Genomic DNA, 23,116 nt, shown 5'->3' with positions numbered 1-23,116 from the left:
CAAAAAAAGAAACAGAACATATAAGATTTGGCTAAATCTGGTGATTTTTAAAGGTTTGGCTATAATTGACACAAAACGTATAGGTTTGGCATTTTTTGGTGATTAAGCCTATAAAATTATATTAATAAGATAATTATATTAGCCGTCAATGCATACCCTTTTGATTAGAGAAAAATTATTAATAAAATAATCATATTAGTCTAATAAAAATTTATTTCAAATTATTTACTTAAATTGTAATATTAAATTTAGATTAAATTTATATGGACTTTACACATACTACAATGGGTCCCATTAAACGTATCTAACTACTACTACCTCGGGTTTGACCACCAAACCACTACATTTTTCAATTTTAATAAGTGTAATATCTTATTAGTCTTACTCATGTATTAATAAAAAATGTAATATATATATATATATATAATAAATTAATTAGACTAACTTAATATTAAATTAATAATTAATTTAATTTAAATTGATATTTAGTTGATATTTAATTTGCACTAGAACTACTTTCTTACACGAGTTTAAGAGTTTAAGTCCCATTGATGAGAAAATGGTGTTTTATTTAATTTTTAAATTATCTAACCAGTGTTGGTCCGATCATTAAAAATGACCATACCACCAACCACTGTTGGTTCGACCAGTGATAGTCGGACCGTTGTTGACCGCAGTTGACGACTGTGTACTAGCGGTGGTCCGACCAGCAATGGTCCGATAAAAAATGGTCCAACCGGCGGTGGTCTGGTTAATAATGGTCCGACAGGCGGTGATTCGGCCAATAATGGTCCGATCCGCGGTGGCCCTATTAGAAATGGTTGAAAATGAAGGAAATTTATTGAGTGTAATAAAAATTCAATAGGTAAATAAGAGGCAGGCATGTGAATTTATTTTAATAAAAAGAGAATTTATTATTATTTTTCTTTCAGTCATTAACATAAACTTTTAATTTTTTTAGAGATTTTATGTCATTTTGTATTTAGCATTTGTGATCTATTTATTTCTTTCAAAATATTTTTTTTTTTATCTTTTCTTTCCTTTCCTTTGTATTACGCTGGTCCTCACATTCACATGTATTCGTGACGCGTCTTATACGCAAGGAACATATGTTATTTTTTATTACCACATATGTCTTTAAACTAATGGATGAGTATAAAGTGCGAATAATTATCTTTATTAACTCTTTAATGAAAAAAAATTTAGCATTAATGAAAAAAATATGAATGATATAGAGTAAAAAAAATTAAATTTTAGTTAATTTTAGTTATTTTAGTTATAATGAATGATGTAGACCAATAAACTCTGGAATCTCTATTTAAAAAATATAATCACTTAGCATTTTGTAATAAATTATTGTAATTAGCTTATTTGTGTAATTTTTTCAAAGAGAAAATTACAGGAATGGGCTAATATCGGGCCTTTTTTACATTTTTGCTAAGTCTGTCCAATTCTTTCAGTTGTGCTAACTTTTTCTTTACATTTAATGTCACTAAACGGTAAAATATTACATCTCATACGTGATTTGATCCTAGCCTCACTTTATTCCTTTTTTCTTGGAATTCTCACCATTTTTCTTTTCTCTTTCACTGCTCTCACCAGTTTTCTCTTAAATATTTAACAATTCCATTTTCTTCTCTCTTTCACTGCTCTCACCATTTTTCTCTGCACCATTTTTCTCTGAAAATTACAGGAATGGGCGACTGGGTTTTCTACGTTGCGGCTGAAACAGGGTCGCCACTCGACGTTTAGGCCGACGATGGTGGGTTGGTTTGGGTTGGTTTGGGTTGTTTTGGGGGTTGAGTTGGTGGATTTCGTTGAGCCATTGTTGGTGGACGTGGGATGGGAAGTGAGTTAGGAGAGTGTGGATCTGGTCGGTGAAGAAGGTGATTGAAGAATTTTAAGTCAGATGGTGATCCTTTCACTGAAGAATTTTTTCAGATTTTTCAATCTGTTTACAGGCAACAGATTTTGATGCTCGAAAAGCTGCAATCTAGAAAGAATAAACTTGATAAGAAACTCAAGAGCATTCATGCTTGGAGAAAAGTGTCGAATATAATATTCGTCGCGACTTTTGTTGTCGTGTTAAGCTGCTCTGTCGTAGCAGCAGCTATGGCAGCCCCTCCTGTCGCGGCTGCACTTGCTGCTTCTACGTCAATCCCGTTAGGCTTGATGGGGAAATGGATTGATTCGCTATGGAAGAATTATAGTACAATGCAGGTTGGTACTTATGTTGCCATTAAAGATTTGGACAACATTCGGGTTCTCATTGATCGGTTGGAGATAGACATTGAATCACTGATGCTGAATGTAGAGTTTGCAATTGAGCAAGAAGCTGTAAAAATTGCAATTGTAGCGATTAAGAAAAAACTGTAAGTGTTTATGAAGCATATTGAGGATCTAGGCGGGCAAGCCGATACCTGCAGCCGTGATATTCGACGAGCAAGAACCGTAGTTCTACAGAGAATCATCAAACACCCTCATAACTGATATGGGTTTCTCTCCATTGTCACACATTGTTTAGGCAGAAAGATACTTGTTAATTTCCATTTTGAAAATTATTTATTGTTTCATTATTGTAATTATTACTTATTAGTACTAAACAATTGTTTCAATTATTGATTTCTTTATTCAGAAACTTTATTCTATAATATAGTTTGGTATACAAAACAAACTACAATAAGCTGCATTTTATAAGTTTAGTGGCTACCAACATTTCAGAAAACTGAGTGGCCCTGTACGTACATTGAAATAGATTACATACTAAGCATTCGTGGTAAATCTGCCTTCTATCATGTAAAGCAGTAAATGAACTTTGTTTCTTTGATATATAATTATACATGAGAGATATATCCTTAATAGTATACGCGTCATTTCCTATACATATCCAATACATCTCCGATAGATCATCAATACATACCAAAAACAGCTTATACATATCAGATACATTTCAGATGTATTTGTTAGATACATCTTTCATATACAATTAAAACATGATAAATATATCCTTAATACGTATTATTGATAAATATTTTGTACAATTTACAGAGCATGTGGCATATTTTTATTTTAATATATGTTATAGTTCATATTTTGATCACAAGTCGATTAAATTATTTAGCTCGAGAGAGTGTTAGAAAATGAGACCATCATTAAAGCATCCCCTCGATACATTGCAAACTGATTTTTTTTTTAAATTATAATTATTTTTATAAAATAAGTGTTAAGTTATTATACATTATACATACATCTCTAATATATAATTGTAATTTTCATATTAAAATAGATGGATTATAAAAGTTATATTTAGTATGTATTGTTTATGTATCGTAGATGTATTAGTAAAATTATATTTAATATATATTATTTTTGTATTTTAATATATATTGTGTATAAATAATATATTAAAAACGTATCAATTATGTATTTTGTACTACATGATATCTATTAACACATTATTATTTGCTGATTTTTTTTCTCTGTCATTATTTTTGTATAATTGATGGCTCAATAGTGTATTTTTTTTAAATGTATCAAATATGTATTAGAGTTATTTTTTAAACTGATTTTCATATATAAATCAAAAAAATTGTAAATAATTTATACTTTTTCTTATAAATATGTTTCTGATATATTGCTGACATATCGCGGATACATAAATGATACATGTGAATAATTTTTATACATGACATATATTTTTAATATGATATATGTATTTGTTAGATAAATCTCTAATATTTAATTTATACATGACATTTATTTTTTAATATGATATATGTTCTAGATACATTTCAGATACACTCATATATTTTGATAGATATATTGGAAAAAATAATGCTTAAAATAAGTTAGAAATATCTTCTACATACATACAAAATACACATAATTTTTAAGTGTTAGGCAATTGAGTTAAAAAAATGCAAAAAAAAACCTAAATTATAAAGATATTTATATCGAGTAACAACTTAAAATGTTATTGATGCGTGAATTTCAATTAAAGTATATGATAGATGTAGCTTTAATTTAAAATATGTTATGCATACACATTAAAGACACATTATTAATACATATAAATAATATGTGTGTGTGTGTGTGTATATATATATTTATAATTAACAAAGAATAAGACGGTCATGAAACATGTAATAGTAAAAATATTTTTTTTATGGATACATTTTTTTAACATAATTTATGTATTTTTAAAGTATGTAATACATGTTTCTTTTAATTTTAATTAAAGCACGTGATACATATATTTTTTAATTTAAAATATATTATACATACACCTTAGAGACACATAAATAGTACATATTAATAATATATTTATTTATTTCTGTTTTAGAAAATAAAAAAAAATCAAATATGTCCTTGATACATATCAGATACATCGCGGGTACATAAATGATACATGTGAATAATTTTAACAAACTGACGCGACTGACGCGTGACTGACGCGCGTGTCAAACGCATGTCAGACGCGTTTCTGACGCGTTTTTGACCAATTCTGACGCGTTTTTGACTTTTTTTTATTTGTTTTGAGTGTGCCATATGTTGCATTCTCATTGGAAAGGTATTATATGTAAAGTTTCAATTTTTTTAGGTGTTCATGTAATATTTTAGCAAGTTTAGCATTTTTGTTATTTTCTTCCTTTTTTTGAATAGTTTTGTCATTTACTCTTTTTCAAATAAAAGAGAGTGATATCATTGGAAAGCCCATAAAAAGGCCAACGTTGCAAAAGAGAGTGAAAACGCTTAAAAGGCCCAAGTCTTGGCCTTTTTGATTGTCTGAATGAATCATATACCAACAATTAGTAATAAATTACTTTTTTTTGTTTTTTGATATAACTAATAAATTACTTATAACTGTTTCGAATGTCAATAATAAAATCACTCAATTTGTATACGATGTCGTATCAAAACCCAAGGATTTTGCAGTAATACACTCTTTGCTCTCAGGCAGGGTTTAGCACAACAACAACAAACAGCAACCAAATCAATCTCAGTTCTTCTCTCAAATATCTACTGTTAAACTTCAATTCGTTCAAAAATACTGAATTTTTGTTCTTGGTTACACCAGTTCTTACAAAAAAAAAGATGAAATTGGACGTGAATGTCTTAAGATATCTGTCCAAAGATGATTTTAGGGTTCTTACCGCCGTCGAGATGGGCATGAGAAACGTATAATTACTTACTTGCTTTACTTCAATTCTTCTTTTCACACTTTTAATTGTTCTGATTATTATTTAATTCTTCCCAATTTTTTCTGTTTTTCAACAGCATGAAATTGTGCCTTCTGAGCTCATTGATCGTATAGCTTCTCTCAAGTATGCCCGCGTAATTCGTTTCATTTATTTTCGAATGATAATTTTCATTAATTGTAATGCTTATTGTTATTATTACTAGGCATGGAGGTACCTACAAGGTTTTAAAAAACCTGCTAAGGCATAAGCTGCTGCACCATGACTCCTCCAAATGTATGTTAGTCTACTTATTTTGATTGTCGTTGATTTTAGTTTGTTTATGTATTTTTTTTAGTTAATTTATTGCTTATATGAAATTTAGATGACGGGTTTCGCCTTACCTATCTCGGATATGATTTCCTTGCGATTAAAACGATGGTCAATCGCGGAGTGTTTGCAGCTGTTGGCCGTCAAATTGGAGTGGGAAAAGAGTCCGGTATGTGCTTTAAACACACCATGGAAATTGTATCTAGTTTCTTTGTTTTGCATTGTGTTGACATGGAATTGATGTTCTAAGCTTTTCGTATTTTCGTTTGTTTGAAGATATATTTGAGGTTGCTACGGAGGATGGTACTGTTTTGGCAATTAAGTTGCATAGACTCGGTAGAGTGTCTTTTAGGGCTGTTAAATCTAAGCGTGACTACTTGAAGCATCGCAGTAGTTATAATTGGCTCTACTTGTCTCGACTTGCTGCTCTTAAAGAATTTGCTTTTATGAAGGTTCTTATGTTGTCCTCTACATTGCTTGTAGTCCTTCATTATGTGATAGTTATTTTATTTGGTGTTTTGACATGATTCTCATTCTTGCTGGTGTAGGCTTTGGAAGAACATGGGTTTCCTGTTCCAAAAGCTGTAGACTGTAATAGGCATTGTGTGGTTATGTCACTTGTCCAAGGCTACCCTCTGTACGTCAACCTTCACTGTTTCCTGTTTTACTCACTACGTGCACCTCCATATTTCCCTGTTTTCCTGATAGCTAAAGTTCCTATTAATTCATGTTTGCTTAAGTTTTCGTATTTTTGTTTGAATATTTATTATAATATGTTGATTGTGTACATCAGGAGACTATACACAAACATAAGGTATAACTACTGTCATCTTAAAAAAAAAGGCTTAATTCCTTAAAAAACCCCCACCTTGTATTTTTTTTTCGTTTATACCCTGACCTTGTAAAAACACCATTTGTACCCAATTTTGAGTTTTTATGTTTCATCTCTACCCAAAAGCATTAAATTGTACTCTTTTCATTTGAAAAAGAGTTTAAAACAATCCTTTATTTTTAACTTATATACTATTTAGATATTAATGTTATTAATAGTACAAAAATACCATTTTCTTTAAAAAATTAAAAATAATTTTAATTTTTTTTATTATTTTATAAAAAAAAAATTCCGATTTTTTTTTATTTTTTTAAAAAATGTTTCCGACAAAAAAATTTAAAATAATAATAATTTTTTTTATTTTATAAAATTAAAAAAATTAATTAATTATTTGGATGTATTTGATTATTTTTTAAGTTTAAGGATTTATTTATATTTTTAAAAATAGAAAAAAGTATGTTTTAAACTCTTTTCCAAATGAAAAGAGTACAATTTAATGCTTTTGGGTAGGGATGAAACATAAAAACTCAAAATTGGGTACAAATGGTGTTTTTACAAGGTCAGTGTATAAACGAAGAAAAAGTGCAAGGTGGGGGGTTTTTAAGAAATTAAACCAAAAAAAAAAAGTAATGTCGGTTATTAATAAACCTGAAAAGCTGACGACTTCACCAAGAAAAATTGAAAATTTTATTTTGACTTTATTGATAATTCAATAGCATTTTGAGAACCTAGAAAATTGCTTTACTAGAAGGCAGGAAAGTAATATTATAGACAAACTTTTTGTGGTTTGACAAGTGAGGTTTTTGTCTGATTTTTATTTTGCATATATAGTTGCTACGTAGTTTATCTCTCTCGTGCCTTTGTTGGTAAAAAGGTTTCCATATAGTGGAATTATCCTGCTTTTTAATAGAAGATTTTATTTTACTCTCTTGAGCAATGGATTTAAAATTGATTTTGTTGCAATCAGCGTGCAGGTGAAGCAATTGCAAAATCATGAAACAGTTTTTGAAACAATAATTGGTCTTGTTGTTCGTCTGGCAGAACATGGTCTTATTCACTGCGATTTCAATGAGTTTAACATTATGGTATGTCTTTTGAGCCACATCGTATAGCCACTTCAACTCTGAAGCTTTTAATTATCATCTCTGTGGTGCATGTCTGGTTTTCGGAACCTATAATATCCATACATGATTTACCACTTTCATGCTGTTCAGGTTTATTGCATCCAATTGATATTTTTTCCTTTCACCAAATTAGATAATTATTCTTTTAAATCTGTCAGCTTCATAAAATTAAACTATCTATGAGTTAATTGTTGTTCTTTGTAGATTGATGATGACGAGAAAGTTACAATGATCGATTTTCCCCAGATGGTATCCGTGTCCCATAGAAATGCTCAAATGTAAGTTTTTATCTTCTCCAATTTGTTGACAAATCTTGGTACCTCTAATTTCATTGACTATATGGATTCATGTGATATAGTTTAAACCAACGAATATGCATTCCTTTATTTCTTTTTCTGTTACAATTTGTCAGGTATTTCGACCGTGACGTTGAATGCATCTTTAAGTTTTTCAGAAAGAGGTCAGTGATTATTTTCTTTAGTTATAGTGGGAAACTACAGTTGTAGTAAAACTAATATGAATTACTTCGGCAGATTTTTTTGTGACCTGTCTCACAAGAAAAAGTAGTTGAGCTTTGTTTGTGTTTTTGGTTATCCTAGATGAATCTTAAGCTTCAATTTGTCTTTCTTTTCATCTTTATTGAGATTATTGTCTTCTCCCTCTCTGTCACTGTTCTAGCAATGTTGCTATTTTTTTCACACTTTGCTGGGGTATTCATTTTGTTACTTGTTCATGTGCCGGATTGGGGCCGGGTATGCTTGAGTTCCTAGGTGACATGTATCTAATATTTTTTATTTTTTTCCTTTGTATATTTCACAGATTCAATATGTCCTTTCGAGAAATTGCAGATGAAAATGTTGATTCAGAGGAAGATGTGGATGAATCTTGCAGACTTTCATTTTCCTCTATTTCTAAAACATCGGGTTATCTGGACAAGGAACTTGCTGCCAGTGGGTTTACAAGGAAAGATCAGGATCACATTGAGAAAGTATGGTGAAATATGTTCTGTTAAGTTCTTTCTGTCTGTATGCTATTTTTTTTCTTCATGTCTTTATTTGAGATTTGACTTCTTTTTACCTTTCATTGAGGTAGGCTTTCGAACACATTGTCTTTCACAATTTTAGGCACGCATTACCACTAAGCTTATTAGAAGCAATTGATATGCATTTGTCTAATTCATTTTAAAGCTTGTCCTGCATTAAAACAGTCATCATATGGTGCTTTTGGACATGAATGATTGCTATGCATTTGGCTAATTCATTCAACTTCTTTTTACCACAGTTCATTCAAGGTGAGGTGGAGAAGGATACAGGTTCCGACAGTGAAGGAACTGAAGATGAAGAAAATGTTGCCGAGTCAAATGGGACAACAATTGAGAGTTTGGATTCTCTGCAATTGCAGGAGCTGGTATATACTTCGCAAGCTTTTACTATCGTTACATATGACTTGCAAGTTATCGACGAACTGAGACCTCTTTGCCAGGTCACACTTTGAATTATGTCTGCTTTATCAGTGACCCTTTTAAACAAAGAGCATCCATTGAGACAATCAAATGAATTAGTATCAATTAGGAGTAGGCAGGACAAAGAACTATTCTAGACATGATGGTTTGGTTCACATTCGTCCTCTCCCCATGGATAGTAATTTATTATTTGTATTTTTAAGGCAAATTAATGATTTTAGAAGATTAGAATGAACTTTGGTCGCTTCAAGAGGCTCAGCTGTCTAAATTATGTGGTGTTTTATATTGCTTGAGTAAAGTTTTTTGCCTTATGCAGAACTGATGATAGATATTGAAATGATAGATAATGGAGGTAAATTAATCACACTGATAGATTAGTGTGATATGATGGTTAATAATCTTGCTACTGGAGGGGGTGCAGACTCATAAGCAATGGTTCCAATGCCTGGTGGTCAACAATGCTGTTACTGGAGTGCACACTCTTAATACTCCCTCCATTCTGAAATAGTTGTCGCTTTAGCCATTTTCACACAAATTAAGAAATCAATAAATATGTCTAAAATTATGAGTATTTTTACTAAATTAGCCCTTCTTGAAACTTGTTAACATTAATTAGTATGACTCTTTATTTGTATTTTTGTATTCTTTCAATGAATTAAGATGGGATATATGTGGAAAAATAACAATAAATGCTTTCTTGGTATTCTAAAGTGACAAGTATTATGGAACAAAAAAATTTCCCTAAAGCGACAACTAATTCAGAATGGAGGGAGTAATGTTTTTGACTATTGGCTAATTTGACTGAGCTTCACCCCGTTTATCTCTGCTTTTTATTTGGATATTCATTTTTATTTATTATGTGCTGTATGTCCCCGTCTTTCATGTTCTTGTTGAGACTTTTAACTTGAGGAAAATACAGGAAGAATGTGCTTCTGAATCTGACAAAGATGATAAAGAAGATGACAGTAATCAGATCTGTGAAGCCAGTGAGAAAAATGAGTCCGAAGCGCAAGAAGTGAACGACAAGGTATAAGTCGGTAACTTTGGAGTCTGTTCAACATCAGTTTTTTGCAGATTAGTTAACTTTAACAAATACGCTGAAGTGGAATTTCCAGCATTATTTATGATCAGGCCATAGGTTTCCTTTCATTTGATTCCGTATCAGATGTATGAACGTGTCAGATTGGAAGATATTCTCAAATTTCATGTAGTTTGTATTACGCTATTTGCGGAGCTCATCTTTGTTTTCCTACTTCCTTAGTTCAATGATAATCAAAGGCTTAATAGTGGTTATTTTTTGCAGGAGGAAGATAATGAGACTGTTAATGAAGATGATCCTGAACTGATCAAGAGGCTAAACAAGCAGAGGAGACGAGCCGTAGCAGCAGCTCGTGGGGGACGGAAGAGTGTTACCTCGAGAAATTCATATAAAGACAAGGGTGGTAGATCTTCTCACAATTCAAAAATTCAGAAACAGATGAGCAACTGGTGAAGTCTATACATGGTACCTTGTAGTTCCGGGTGGAGCTCTGAGTTGGCTTGTTTGAGTGTGATCATATACTGACAGCAGTGAAACCAGCAGATAGGAAGCAGCAAACCGAGAGGTGAGAGCATGAACTGGATATTTAGCGTATTTATGTTTAGGCTGAAGTTGACGAGAAGTTTATGATATAGAAATAGGAAACATTGGCGTGCTGTAGAATATCTGTTACATGATAAATTCTGTTTTTGGAGAGTCCAGTGAGCTCATGATCGGGGGACAATGATGATCTAAGTTTTTGAATTATGCTCAAAGTTTTGCTCAGTTTGATATGCTCACAGTTTTGCTCAGTTTGATGACAGTTTATGATATTTCTTCCCCTGAATTGAAAGCTAAGAATATGGTTTTATGAAGTGCCATTACGAGAAATCAACTCCTCTTTGGCATGGTAGAATAATTTCCAAGCATTAACTTAAAACATCAGAAACCCTATCGATATACTTAAAAGTTTAGACTTGGTTACCAAAAAAACTCTACCTTTTAACCCCTTATCAAATGCATCTTGACGTTGCAATTTTGTCAGCTGCACACAAATTCGCACTTTTAGGTTTCAATTCCATCCTCAAGTATTAAATTGATCTCTTCTTTATTTAGAAAAATTTAAAATAAGTCATTCATTTTTAACTTTTTGTGTGGAAAAAAGTTCAAACAAGTACTTTATAAAGGTTTTTACGAATTTTTTCGAGTGAAAAACAGTCCAATTTGATTTTGAGGGTGGAATTGAAACCCAAATGTGCGAATTTGGGTGCAGCTGACAAAATTGTAACGTCAGGGTGCAACTGAAAATGAGTTAAAAGGTGAATTTTTTTTTTTTTATGATTAAGCTAAAAGTTTTTTAAAATTTTATGAAATTATATAGATTTAAGTAGCAATTTGATCCCTCAATTAGTAAGCAATAGACAATTAACACAAATTAATTTTATGGGTAAATTAATCATGAACTTGCATATAATGGATAATCAGCTCCATTTTGGCAATTTGGCTTATAAACTTGTAAGAATTTATTAAAATAAATAATCTAAATAAATTATCTTTAAAATATGAAAATTTATGAGAATGCTATATATTCGATGAAAATTAAGGAGAAGTTCTTTGAAAATTTATTAAAATAAAAATAAGTAATTCAAGAAAAGAGAAATTTGAAAATTTATTATATGAATAAAATTTGGAAAAATAGTTTGAATAAAATAAAATTTGAAAATTTATTGAAATAAAAAAGTTATTTTAGAAATTGTGAGAACTTATAATATTGTTTTATTTGACCAGTATCAATATACACACGATTCTTTCGGTTGTATAAATAAATGAAGGCTTAATGCCTTAAAAATTCCCGATCTTTCATCCCCTTTTCAATCCTATCCTGACGTTGAAAATTTGTCAATTTTATTCCATTTTGTATTTTTTTCATTTCAATCGTACTCTGAAGTATAAAATTGATCTTTATTTATTTGACAAAATTTTAAAAGAATTCTTCAAAAATGGTCTATTTAATATAAAAAGTTAATTTTAATGCAAAAAGGATCAATTTAGAGAATTTTCGCCAAATAAAAAAAGGTCAATTTTATGCATTAGGGTACAATTGAAATGAAAAAATTCAAAATAGGATAAAATTGATTGATTTACAACGTCAGGGCAGGATTGAAAAGGGGATGAAAGGTCAGAGATTTTTAAGACATTAGGCCATAAATAAATGATGAAATTTATTTAAATTATAATAGCTTTTAAATCATGTGAATAGTTCGATTTGCTTCACATAGAAAAATAGAGCATAATAAATTTTTATATTAAGCAACTAAAATTGATTTTTTTGTTATACATTTTTTAAAATTTTAATTGTGGGATAGCGATAGGGGTGAGCACAGTTCGGGGGAATCCGTAGAGACAAATCTCCGGAACCAAACCAGAAGTCAGGGATATTAAAAATTGAATCACCAGATCTGTACCAATAATCGGTTCGGCTGAGAGATTTTATTTTTTGGTACGGTTCGGTACGGAAATTCGGTACTGGGATTCGATCCTAATGGTTTGGTACGGTTCGGTATGGATATTACTAGAACAACGGATATTGTTTTATTTAAAATATAATATCTACTATATTATAATATATTATTTTGACTTTTAAAATTAATTAGCCACTCACTTATTCATTTTTTTTATATTTTCAACTATCATAATAAATAATCATCAATAAAATAAAAAGACACAATATGTATATTATTATTCGATTTAATATTAAATTTTTAATTATTTGATAAGAGTACTTTTATCTATTATCAAGTCTAAAACTTTATCATATTTTTTAAAACTATGTAATTTGGTTAATGATAGAAAATAATGTATATGTAAATTGTTCATATCAATTTTTTAAAATATTTTTAATAATTATTAAATATTTGACAAATTTATATAATTTTTATTGAAATATGTAAGTAATTTCATTTTTATGTAAATTGATATTTTTTTAATATATATATAAAATAAATTTTTAATATATATTATTTAATTTTATAAAGCATTTTTAATGTTTAGTAATTCAAAATTAATACGATATAATAATCAAATTTAAAATAGAGTAATATATATATATATATATATATATATATATAAAATTTCGGTTGGTCAAGTATAAGTTCGGTACTTCGGTTCGGTACGGTTCTGTTCGGTTCTTGATACGGTTATTTATAAAATGTCCAGAACCGTACCAATAAATTTTCGGTATGGTTCGGTTCGGAGAAAGTCAATAGTCAACGGATATTTTTCGATCCTGGATATTTTAGACGGTTTTCGGTTCGGTTTGGAGATATCCAGGATCCGTGCATCCCCTAGATAGCGAAAACAAATTGCGAAATTATGAGTAAAAATTACCCACAGTTGGACTATACTTAAATTGCATTTTATTTCTTTCTTCATAAATATAATTGAAAAAACTTCCAAAGGCTTATAAGTGTAATTATTAGGGGTGAGCATGGTTCGGTTCGGTTCGGTTTGGTTTAGTAAACTTCCAAACCAAACCATATTTTAAGGGAAAATATAAAAACCAAACCACGCCAAATATTTATGTAAAATTTCGGTTCGGTTAACCAAACTTTAGCATCGGTTTCGGTTCGGGTTAGTTCGGTTTGGTTAATATAGATTTAGATAAAAATTATATATAATTATACGTAATAATTAAAATTATGCATAATAATTTTTACTTATATGTGTGTATTAGTTTATATGTTTTATTTTCATATATGTATCTATACACACATATTATATTTTTATATAAATATTTCAATAAATAAATTTTATATTTATTTAAACATATATAAATATTAATAAAAATAATATTATTGTAAACTTCGGTTTTTCGGTCGGTTCGGTTAACCACTAGTTGAAACCAAACCAAAACCAAAAACCATACTTTTTTATAATTTGAAACCAAACCAATCCATTTTAACCATTTTAACCAAACCAAAATTAATTTCGGGTTGATTTGGATCGGATTAATGGTTTGGTTCGGTTTTTGCTCACCCCTAGTAATTATGTATTATATAAAGCATTTTGCTTTATTTTAATCAGATTATATTATGTGTAGCAGAGAGATATTTTTTGTTTTAAAGATTTATTTAAGTTATTTGCAAGAAGGAGCTTGCGTTCATTTTATATGACCATCTATATTTTTTCATAAATGAATGAGGCCATTGAACTCAGTGATTGATAGCTCCAAGTATGCATTACACAAAATCTTCATAACCCATTGCCACACTATCAAATCAGGACATTTAGCTGATATTTACACTGCCAACAACCTTCTCAGCCACTACACGAAATGGAGCTTTGCAGGACTAACCCTTGCTTGCAAACTGTTCGACCAAATGCCCCACAGAGACTCTGTTACTTGGAACACTATGATTTCTGGATATGTGAATTCTGGGAACTTGTGTTCTGCTTGGGAGTTGCATAAATCTATGAAAAGATGCGGGTTTGATTTCGATGCATATACTTTCGGAAGCATACTTAAAGGGGCTGCTTCTGCTTGGAGACTTGATGTTGGGCAGCAAGTGCATGCTTCGATTGTTAAAACGGGTTACGAAGAGAATGTTTACGCAGGGAGTGCGTTGCTGGACATGTATGCAAAGTGTGAGAGAGTTGAAGATGCGTTGACGGTGTTTAAGAGCATGCCACAGCGTAATTCTGTTTCGTGGAACGCTCTCATTGCTGGTTTTGTGCAGGAAGGTGATCGTGATACTGCATTTTGGTTACTAAGCTGCATGGAGAAGGAGGGTGTGAGTCTTGATGATGGAACTTTTGCTCCGCTTCTTACCTTGCTCGATGAAGAAAAGTTTTATAAAGTAACAATGCAGCTTCATTGTATGGTTATAAAACATGGCGTGGAGCATAATAATACAGTGTGCAATGCCACAATTACTTCTTACTCAGAATGTGGTTCGCTAGACGATGCACAAAGAGTTTTTGATGGTGCTGTTGGCTTTCGAGATTTGGTAACGTGGAATTCAATGTTAGCGGCTTGCTTGACACATGACGAAAAGGAAATTGCGTTCAAACTGTTTCTTGACATGCAGCAGTTTGGGTTTGAGCCAGATATATATACTTACACGACTATTATAAGTGCTTGTTCACATAAAGCCAATGGAAAATCTTTACATGGTCTGCTGATTAAGAGAGGATTGGAAGAATCGGTGCCTATATGCAATGCAGTGATAGCAATGTATCTTGAATCAAGTAATAATTCCATGGAGGATGCATTAATTGTTTTTAACTCCATGGAGGTCAAGGACCGTGTATCTTGGAATTCCATCTTGACTGGATTCTCACAAACTGGGTTTAGTGAAGATGCTCTAAAATTGTTCGAGCAAATGAGATTTTTGGTGGTGGATATTGATCACTATGCTTTGTCAGCAGTCCTTAGATCTTGCTCTGACTTAGCAACCCTCCAACTGGGACAACAGATTCATCTCTTGACAGTTAAATCAGGGTTTGAGTCGAATGACTTTGTTGCAAGTTCATTGATTTTTATGTACTCTAAATGTGGAATGATTGAAGATGCTCGGAAATCTTTTGAAGAGACCGCGAAAGATAGCTCAATTACTTGGAATTCTATTATGTTTGCATATGCACAGCATGGACAAGGTGATATTGCCTTGGATCTCTTCTTTCAAATGAGAGGAAAAAATGTGAAGATGGATCATATAACTTTCGTCGCAGCTTTAACTGCATGTAGTCATATTGGTTTAGTAGAGCAGGGCCAGTACATTCTGAAAACCATGAAATCTGACTATGGGATTACACCCCGGATGGAGCATTACGCTTGTGCAATTGATCTATTTGGTCGAGCAGGATATCTAGATGAGGCAAAAGCCGTGATCAAATCCATGCCATTTGAACCAGATGCAATGGTATTGAAAACTCTATTAGGTGCCTGTAGAGCTTGTGGCGACATAGAATTAGCTGCTCAGGTAGCTAGCCATCTGCTGGAACTAGAGCCTGAAGAGCATTGCACATATGTTATCCTCTCTAACATGTATGGAGATCTTAAGAGATGGGATGAGAAAGCTTGCATGACAAGGTTAATGAGGGAGAGGAAGGTGAAAAAGGTCCCTGGTTGGAGCTGGATAGAGGTTAAAAACGAGGTTCATGCTTTTATTGCCGATGACCGGTCGCACCCTCATTGCGAAGATATATATCTGATATTGGAAGAGCTGATGGAAGAAATCAAGTGGCTGGATTCTGTTGCTAGTTCAGATTCTTCGATGGATGATGTTAACCACATTTACGTATATGGTACTTGCAGCTTCTAACTATTGGTACTGACTATTTCATTTATTCTAAATAATAGATGTGTCCATCTGTAGTTTTAATTATCTTAGTTTTGATTTTGAGAAGCTGAAAGATAGATGATTGATTATGCCTCAATGATTAGTAAAAAGTATAAATCACTGTAATCGCTTTTGAGACAATCTGCCGCGACATGGGATCCAGTATAGACAAACTTGGAACCAAACCTGGTCAAAGTTTTTGAGTCCGAAACCAGAACCAGACTGGTCAAGATAAAGTAGCATACTCACTTGCAGAACTTACGTTACTTCTTTTGCAGACTGGTAAGCTATATTTGTAAAAGATGTCGTATCTGTGTTTTCTGTTTCTGTGCCATATATGTGATAATATTGATCATTGCTAACTACAAATGTCGGCTCTTTATTTATATAGAGTCTGCTCCGTTACAAGTTGAAAACTGACATATAACAAATGATATAATACAATTGTAAAAGCACATTGGTACAAAAATCACAGTAAAACTGCAGTGTTAATACCCAAATCAAGTAGTGTTTTTACTTAGGCATTTGAAATGCATTTGTATGCATACTGTCTGCTGCATTTTGTTCATCCATTACAAGATCCTTTGATCCAGCAATGGACAACTCGACTGACCCATGAGAAGATTCCCTATGACCGACTTGTGCCGAGCCATTTGCAGCTTTTCTGAGAACTGTCTTCTTCTTAGCTTGCTTAGCCCAACCAACAAGACCAGTTTGAATATGTTCCTCAAATATCGATTTCTTAAACGAGCTTCCCATCTGTTCCGTAACAAAACATATCTCACTTCTTTGTCGTTCTAAATCAAAATTTTACATAAATTTGATGCAATTTTTTTTTTTAGAAATCTCGGTAAGACCTGAAAATTACCTGTGTGACAATTGCATACAGTGGCAAGGTACTATAGCTGCAAACAAACTGAATAAACACCCTGAAAAATATGATATATCAGCAAGCAGACATAATGTTTAAGATTCTACGCATTGTTGTGGGAAACATGAAATAGTTACTGATGATGTTACCCAATAACGAGTCGTGGAATAAGGTAACCAACTGATCCCATTATGCAGGAGTCGAAGCCGTATTGTACCTGCATACATTTTCAGACATTACTTACAATCAGCAGCGACTCATTACAAATGTTGTCTGATATAATGTAGCACTCTATTCTATGATTCACTTACCCATATCCAGAAGAAAAATGCAAGTTCAAAAGAATTCTGAAACAGGATGATGTGAATCAGAAACAGAACAATTCGAGGACGGCTGAACCAGAAGTGATCATCTGAAGGTTTAACAACCAAGTCTCCTTGAACTGCTACGTGCTTCTCCGCGACCTCGTGCGCTAACTGGTTAATTATGTGCTCCAGCTTAGCACCAACAGCCATTAGAAGCTGCAACAAGAAAATCACAATTGGTAATTCGATAGAATCCTTACCAACTTGTCGGTTAATTTCCTGTTAGTTATGTTGAATGGTGAACTTACAATGAAGGGAATGAATGCGATCCAGAAATATGCATGCCAATCTGCACAGCAAGGTCAGTATACAAGTTTAAAAATAAGTAACGGAGTCGATAACTGCCACATATCACAAAAATCATCTTTCCTGCGTGAAAACTTGTCGAGTCTTGCATTTCAAGTTTTTTACGGAAGCGTTTTTGAAACTCTAAAATTTTAATTTTATAATTAACCTATTGCAAAAAATGTGATTTTGTTGTTTTCCGCTTCTTCAATGGTTTCGTTTCCGTGATCAAAACCTTAATTGAATTGAGTAGAGTAAGTTGAGTTGAGATATATATTACCAGCAACATTGAGCAGCAAGAAAAGAACCACAAATAACCAAAGATACCAACTGCAAACAATTAGGTAACGACTTAGAAATTATTTGGTTCAACTTAAGATTTGTTATGATGTTAGAAATTAATTTAAACATGGTTTTAACCTTATTCCTACAACTTTTTTAAAATCAGCTTCAAGAGCACGCATCATGTACTTGTGAAAGTTGAATTTTGGGTTTCCTCTACAATGAGTCTGTAAAACAAAATTGTTGAGTTAATTAAATGTAAAGAGTTTACTGAAATAGATTAATGAGCAACTCTTACCATAATGAATCCCAGTCGTAATGTGATATAATCCGATTTGGTTACTGACCCATAAAACTGCTTGAAAAATGAATGCTGACATGCAAAACATGAAAATAAAGAACCATTAAAACAAAATTATCCGAAAAAGATTACCAACATTTTAAACTGGACCGCAACTGAACTAGTCGGTTTTGTTATTTTTTGTGGTCCACTTTTAATATTTTTAAAATCAAACCGAACCAAAAAGTGAAATTTTATATAATATTAATTCGATTTGATTAAACTTTTGCACCTACAGACGGGAGATAGTTTTATAGTATTATCTATTCGATTACATTATTTTTATACAAAGGGTCACAAGGGAAAATTAACTCACATTTAGACATTTAAAATCAATTAGAATAACAGTGTTCATTTTTTGGTCAATTAGAGACAATACTCTCTGTGTTTAAGTCAATTAACTCCCAAATTGGATTATTGCAGTCCCTAAACTCATTTATTTTGTGCAATTTGGGAATTAATTGACGCGTATTGTCCTTAATTGATTAAAATGACTAACAATACATTAATTGACCTCGACTTTAGGGACCGAAATGACCCTTTTTCCATTTTTTTTTTCACACTTAAAGTGTAGAGAAAAAGAGAATAAGGACTTACCACCCAACCGAGCAAGTAAAAGTTCTTGCCGATACCCTTAAAGCGTTTCTTGATGAAATCATGATCTTGAACATGAGTAAGCGTTGCTGCATTTTATATATGTAAGTACATATTTAGAAAATGTTTCTATTTATTACTACGGCAAATTAGCGAAAAAAAGCCATGAAGTTTAAACACCTTGCTCCTGATCATATTGTAATCCTTTTGTGACAGAATCCTCCCAATGCTTCCATTGTCTTATCTACAAAACAAAATTTAGTGAGGTTTCGGGGACAGAAGCCGAACGATTAGCTATTAAATAAACAGTAAAGAGAATATTAAAATTTAACGAGATTCGACTAAATAAGCCTACCAATGCAAACTAGAAAAAGACTAGATATAATGTACGTACCTTCGCACTTCCGAAAAGAATGGTTAGCGCGCAGAAAGCCACGTGGACGCAAGCGAGCACGAAGATGAATATATGAAGATGATGCAATGCTGTTGTTGATAGTATTGGAACCTTTCCCTGTTCATTCAAAAACACCATAGCAAAGCATGAACATAAACTCAAACACTCATAGTACTTGTTATAATCAAATAGAGAAATAATGTCAACTTCAAACGCGACTCAAATCTAAAATATAAAATTTAATTCGAATTCAATCTGAGTGATGAGATCGAGTTCGTTACAATAATCGAGAATCAAATTTAACTCATCCGACTTAACTATCTAGTAATTAAGACACTTAAAAATTATTTATATTAGCAAGAGTATCATTGTAAATATGTATAATTGAAATTAAAAATTAACTTATTAAAATGCATTCAGACTTATGAGTCTATTGAGTCGATTATTTTAAAGTTTGAACTTAATTTGACCCGAGTAGATCAAACGCGAGTAGGTCAAAATCGAGCCTGATATTCAATTAATATCTGATCAATTTCAAATACTTTTCGAATGAAATATATAAGTAGTTAATGGATGCTTCGACTTGATTATATACTTAATATCATTTATGAATAGAATAAGCTCATTTCATTAGTTTTATAAAAAATATAAACCTTTGCGTGTATTTGCAATTTAAACCAAAAAATTTAATTTATATAATCTCTCTTTTGAGCTATTTTGTTACAATTTTATCTTTTTTTTAATTCAATTTAATATTTTCAATCTTTCAGTGTAATATTGTTTTTTTTTACTTCAACCACCCATAATTAGAGAATTCAAAATTAAATTTTGAAAATGAGCTTTGTTTATTTCAAATTAATATATAAATTTAACTGACAAAATAAAATTATAAAAATTAAAAAATTTAGTTAAATTGCAACCACATTCGGATATCCATTTAAGCTTTTTTGTATATATTTTTTCTTCAATTCCATTTGCATGTGAACATGGTAGCCAATTTCAATCTAAGCATGTGCATTTGGGGTATGAACGTATAGAAGAATAGCATTATGGATTGGTTTGACATTGATTTATAAATTCCTTGTCTAGAAGAATTTTGTTGCTCCTTAAATTGTGTCTGTTTGTATATTTTAGTCAGCCATTGTTCTAGTAGGTGCGTGCACATCCATGAATTTTGGTCAACCGCTACAATCCAATTCTCAATATTAAGCTCTTAGTCGCATGCCACTATGGGACTAGAATTCTATGATAGTCATGTAATTTTTTGATCCAATCAAACTAAATAAAAAAATTGTTTAGTTTGGTATCGATTCAAACTTGTACTACAATTATTTATCAATGAGGTATACTTTAAATGCTATAAGCACTGGACAACAGATTGTCAAGTCATGCGTTTAAATTTTTCCATAAACGCTCTCTTTCCAATTATAAAAGTAAGATACAATTTGATTTAATAATTAACAAATTTCAATTTATATAAGCTTCGGCTGATTTTATTTTTAATCAAAGATCGGCTGATTTCAACCCATATCAAAACAACCAATACATTCAAATAGGCCCTGAGGCGTGACTATCAATCCAATACCTTTTATCTCACAATCTAACTTACATATAAAAAATACGATAAATAATCACTAATTTCATAAATTGAAATTATTAAATAATTTTGAAATTTTGATTTATTCACATTATAAAATTTAAATTAATTTTGTTTATCTATAAATTCTTTTGGATCCGCTAACGTATACCATTATGCATATATATATATATATATATATATATATATATATATATATGGCGTAATTGTATTAAAAAGCTAATTTTTTTTAATTTTGAAAATACGTTCAAATCTTTCAAAAGTTATAAATCTATTCAAATTTATCTTACTCGTTGCAAATATCCAATTTGTTAAAATTGATTCGATATTTTTCAAAATTGATTTATTCAAATTATATGGCATCATAATTGACAATTTTTTTCTATTCAATTTTGAAAAATTTTCACATATTCAATTGCTATCGTAGGCATATCGATTTTGATAAAAAAAAATAGATTTACAATAAATTTGTAAAATTTGGATAAATTTACAATTTTAAAATTTTGAATATAGTTTTTAAAAATTAAAAATATTTGACTTTTTGACACCATAAATAATAATATATGATATTAAATAATCCAATTACTAGCTGGTAGTCCGTCGTTTAAGAATTCTGATTCCTAATTATATAAGTTCCCATTTTGGAAAATCATTACAACACTAAAAGATAAATGAAAATATTGTGATGATTAAAAAAACACGTTATATAATAAATAAATTATACTATATACTTATTTATACTTTTTAAAAAAAAATTAATTTTTTAAAGAACTAATCATATCTATGTCAACTGAATTATAAAATAAATTTTAAAGTAGAATTAAAACAAACACGTTAGGACATGATGAAGCAAGTATACAGTGAGGTTGAGACCAAATCAATGTTAAAGAAAACACGACGAATTACCTTAGGACAGCTGGAGGAGGAGTCAGAGGCCTCAGCTAGAAGGTGCCGGCGGTGGCCGGAGATGAAAGAAAAGAAGGTCTGAAAATGGGCAGTAGCGGCGGCAGAATCTTCTTTGTCGTCCTTTTCCTCCTTGCACGGCAGCCATTTCTTGGAAAGCTCTTCTGGTATACAGATTGTATTAATTCTACCTTGAAATACTGTCAGTAACAGTGATATAAACCCCAAAATCATCAACTCTGCAATATCATTATCACAAACGTTAATTCCATCACATTTATTTAACCATATATACATAAAATACACTATGTTGCACGGAAACGAACAGATAATAAATATAGTTATTTACATTTAAATTTACGAACTATACTCATTTTTATAATTTAATCACGTTTTATAAAAATTTGTAAATATATATACACCCACTACTGTTTCTTAACAAATTCACAATCGGAGTATCAATTTGTCAAGAAAATACGTATAGTTCATAAATTTAAATGTAAATGACGCTAATAAACATAAAATTCTAGAGGTTTATAACTATTTTTGAAAATATATAGAAACTGTAGAACTCGAAAATACTATACCTTCTTTGATTTTGAGTAAGGCTTCAAAGAGAGGCTTCTGGTTCTTCCTCTTCAACAACTGAAAAACATCAATGGCGTCGACGATTACTTACGGATGATCATCATCATCATCATCATCATCATCAGTAGTAATAGAATAAAATTTGAAGCAATAAATTAGAAAAAACTGAATTATATACCTTGCCAAGATAATGAAGAAACCTTTCAACAGCAAGAGAAATAATGACAATAACACTGCAAACAACTGCAACCACCCATGTCGGTGTGTACTCTAATGTTATTCCTCCCTCCGCCATTTTTGTCTCTCTATAAGCTTCTTCTTCTTCAGGAATACTTTTTTTATAGGGAGAATATTTATATTTATATTTATATTCACGCGTGTTTCTTTTTAAATTACAAGGAGTGGGGAGGTTCGAATTAGATACTCCTGGATTTAATTGTTAATATTTCCTGTACAGGGACATTTATGTTTATTTTTGATTTTACTATGTGTTGACTACAATTAACATTAATTAAATTCAAAATTTCATATATAGTTAAAAAATCCAATCAAATTACTCTTTCTGTATTTACTTACTTTTTAGTTTAATAACTTTTTTTTACGAAATTACAAA

The 23,116-nt window shown here is 31.1% G+C and overlaps 3 protein-coding genes and 1 pseudogene across 3 annotated transcripts; 3 read left to right on the top strand and 1 right to left on the bottom strand.

Moving 5' to 3' along the window:
- The first annotated feature begins 757 nt into the window (after positions 1 to 757).
- LOC126687497 (UPF0496 protein At4g34320-like) lies at positions 758 to 2,595 on the top strand (annotated as a pseudogene).
- Positions 2,596 to 5,012: 2,417 nt separating this feature from the next.
- Positions 5,013 to 10,729, top strand: LOC126688325 (serine/threonine-protein kinase rio2). Its single transcript, XM_050382982.2, has 13 exons — positions 5,013 to 5,178; positions 5,278 to 5,324; positions 5,404 to 5,474; positions 5,563 to 5,676; positions 5,784 to 5,959; positions 6,056 to 6,144; positions 7,307 to 7,424; positions 7,668 to 7,741; positions 7,876 to 7,923; positions 8,283 to 8,451; positions 8,745 to 8,870; positions 9,845 to 9,952; positions 10,229 to 10,729. The coding sequence occupies exons 1-13, from the start codon at positions 5,095 to 5,097 to the stop codon at positions 10,415 to 10,417; spliced, it is 1,413 nt and encodes a 470-aa protein (XP_050238939.1). The 5' UTR covers positions 5,013 to 5,094; the 3' UTR covers positions 10,418 to 10,729.
- Positions 10,730 to 14,020: 3,291 nt separating this feature from the next.
- Positions 14,021 to 16,410, top strand: LOC126653612 (putative pentatricopeptide repeat-containing protein At3g25970). The gene has a single exon (XM_050347544.2). It carries the CDS (start codon positions 14,140 to 14,142, stop codon positions 16,264 to 16,266), a length of 2,127 nt encoding a protein of 708 aa, XP_050203501.1. The 5' UTR covers positions 14,021 to 14,139; the 3' UTR covers positions 16,267 to 16,410.
- A 233-nt stretch (positions 16,411 to 16,643) lies between these two features.
- On the bottom strand, positions 16,644 to 22,839 carry LOC126653613 (MLO-like protein 1). The gene is made up of 14 exons (XM_050347545.1): positions 22,682 to 22,839; positions 22,503 to 22,560; positions 21,919 to 22,154; positions 19,416 to 19,532; positions 19,202 to 19,265; positions 19,025 to 19,110; positions 18,386 to 18,460; positions 18,226 to 18,314; positions 18,086 to 18,135; positions 17,769 to 17,809; positions 17,467 to 17,676; positions 17,305 to 17,372; positions 17,153 to 17,213; positions 16,644 to 17,043 (listed from the first exon to the last, which is right to left on the bottom strand). The coding sequence occupies exons 1-14, from the start codon at positions 22,796 to 22,798 to the stop codon at positions 16,798 to 16,800; spliced, it is 1,518 nt and encodes a 505-aa protein (XP_050203502.1). The 5' UTR covers positions 22,799 to 22,839; the 3' UTR covers positions 16,644 to 16,797.
- Positions 22,840 to 23,116: the final 277 nt, after the last annotated feature.

The sequence above is a fragment of the Mercurialis annua genome, linkage group LG6, assembly GCF_937616625.2.
Source record: "Mercurialis annua linkage group LG6, ddMerAnnu1.2, whole genome shotgun sequence".
NCBI lineage: Eukaryota > Viridiplantae > Streptophyta > Magnoliopsida > Malpighiales > Euphorbiaceae > Mercurialis > Mercurialis annua.
The sequence above is the reverse complement of the archived record's forward strand: the minus strand, read 5'-3'. Positions and strand labels throughout refer to the sequence as shown.

Coding starts and splice junctions, on each gene's coding strand:
- LOC126688325 (XM_050382982.2), top strand. CDS start 5,095: ATGAAATTGGACGTGAATGTCTTAAGATATCTGTCCAAAGATGATTTT. Junction 7,742..7,875: donor TCCCATAGAAATGCTCAAAT/GTAAGTTTTTAT, acceptor ACAATTTGTCAG/GTATTTCGACCGTGACGTTG. Junction 8,871..9,844: donor CTCTGCAATTGCAGGAGCTG/GTATATACTTCG, acceptor AGGAAAATACAG/GAAGAATGTGCTTCTGAATC.
- LOC126653613 (XM_050347545.1), bottom strand. CDS start 22,798: ATGGCGGAGGGAGGAATAACATTAGAGTACACACCGACATGGGTGGTT. Junction 22,155..22,502: donor CTTACTCAAAATCAAAGAAG/GTATAGTATTTT, acceptor ATGATATTGCAG/AGTTGATGATTTTGGGGTTT. Junction 17,373..17,466: donor CATTTTTCTTCTGGATATGG/GTAAGTGAATCA, acceptor AAATGTATGCAG/GTACAATACGGCTTCGACTC.
- LOC126653612 (XM_050347544.2), top strand. CDS start 14,140: ATGAGGCCATTGAACTCAGTGATTGATAGCTCCAAGTATGCATTACAC.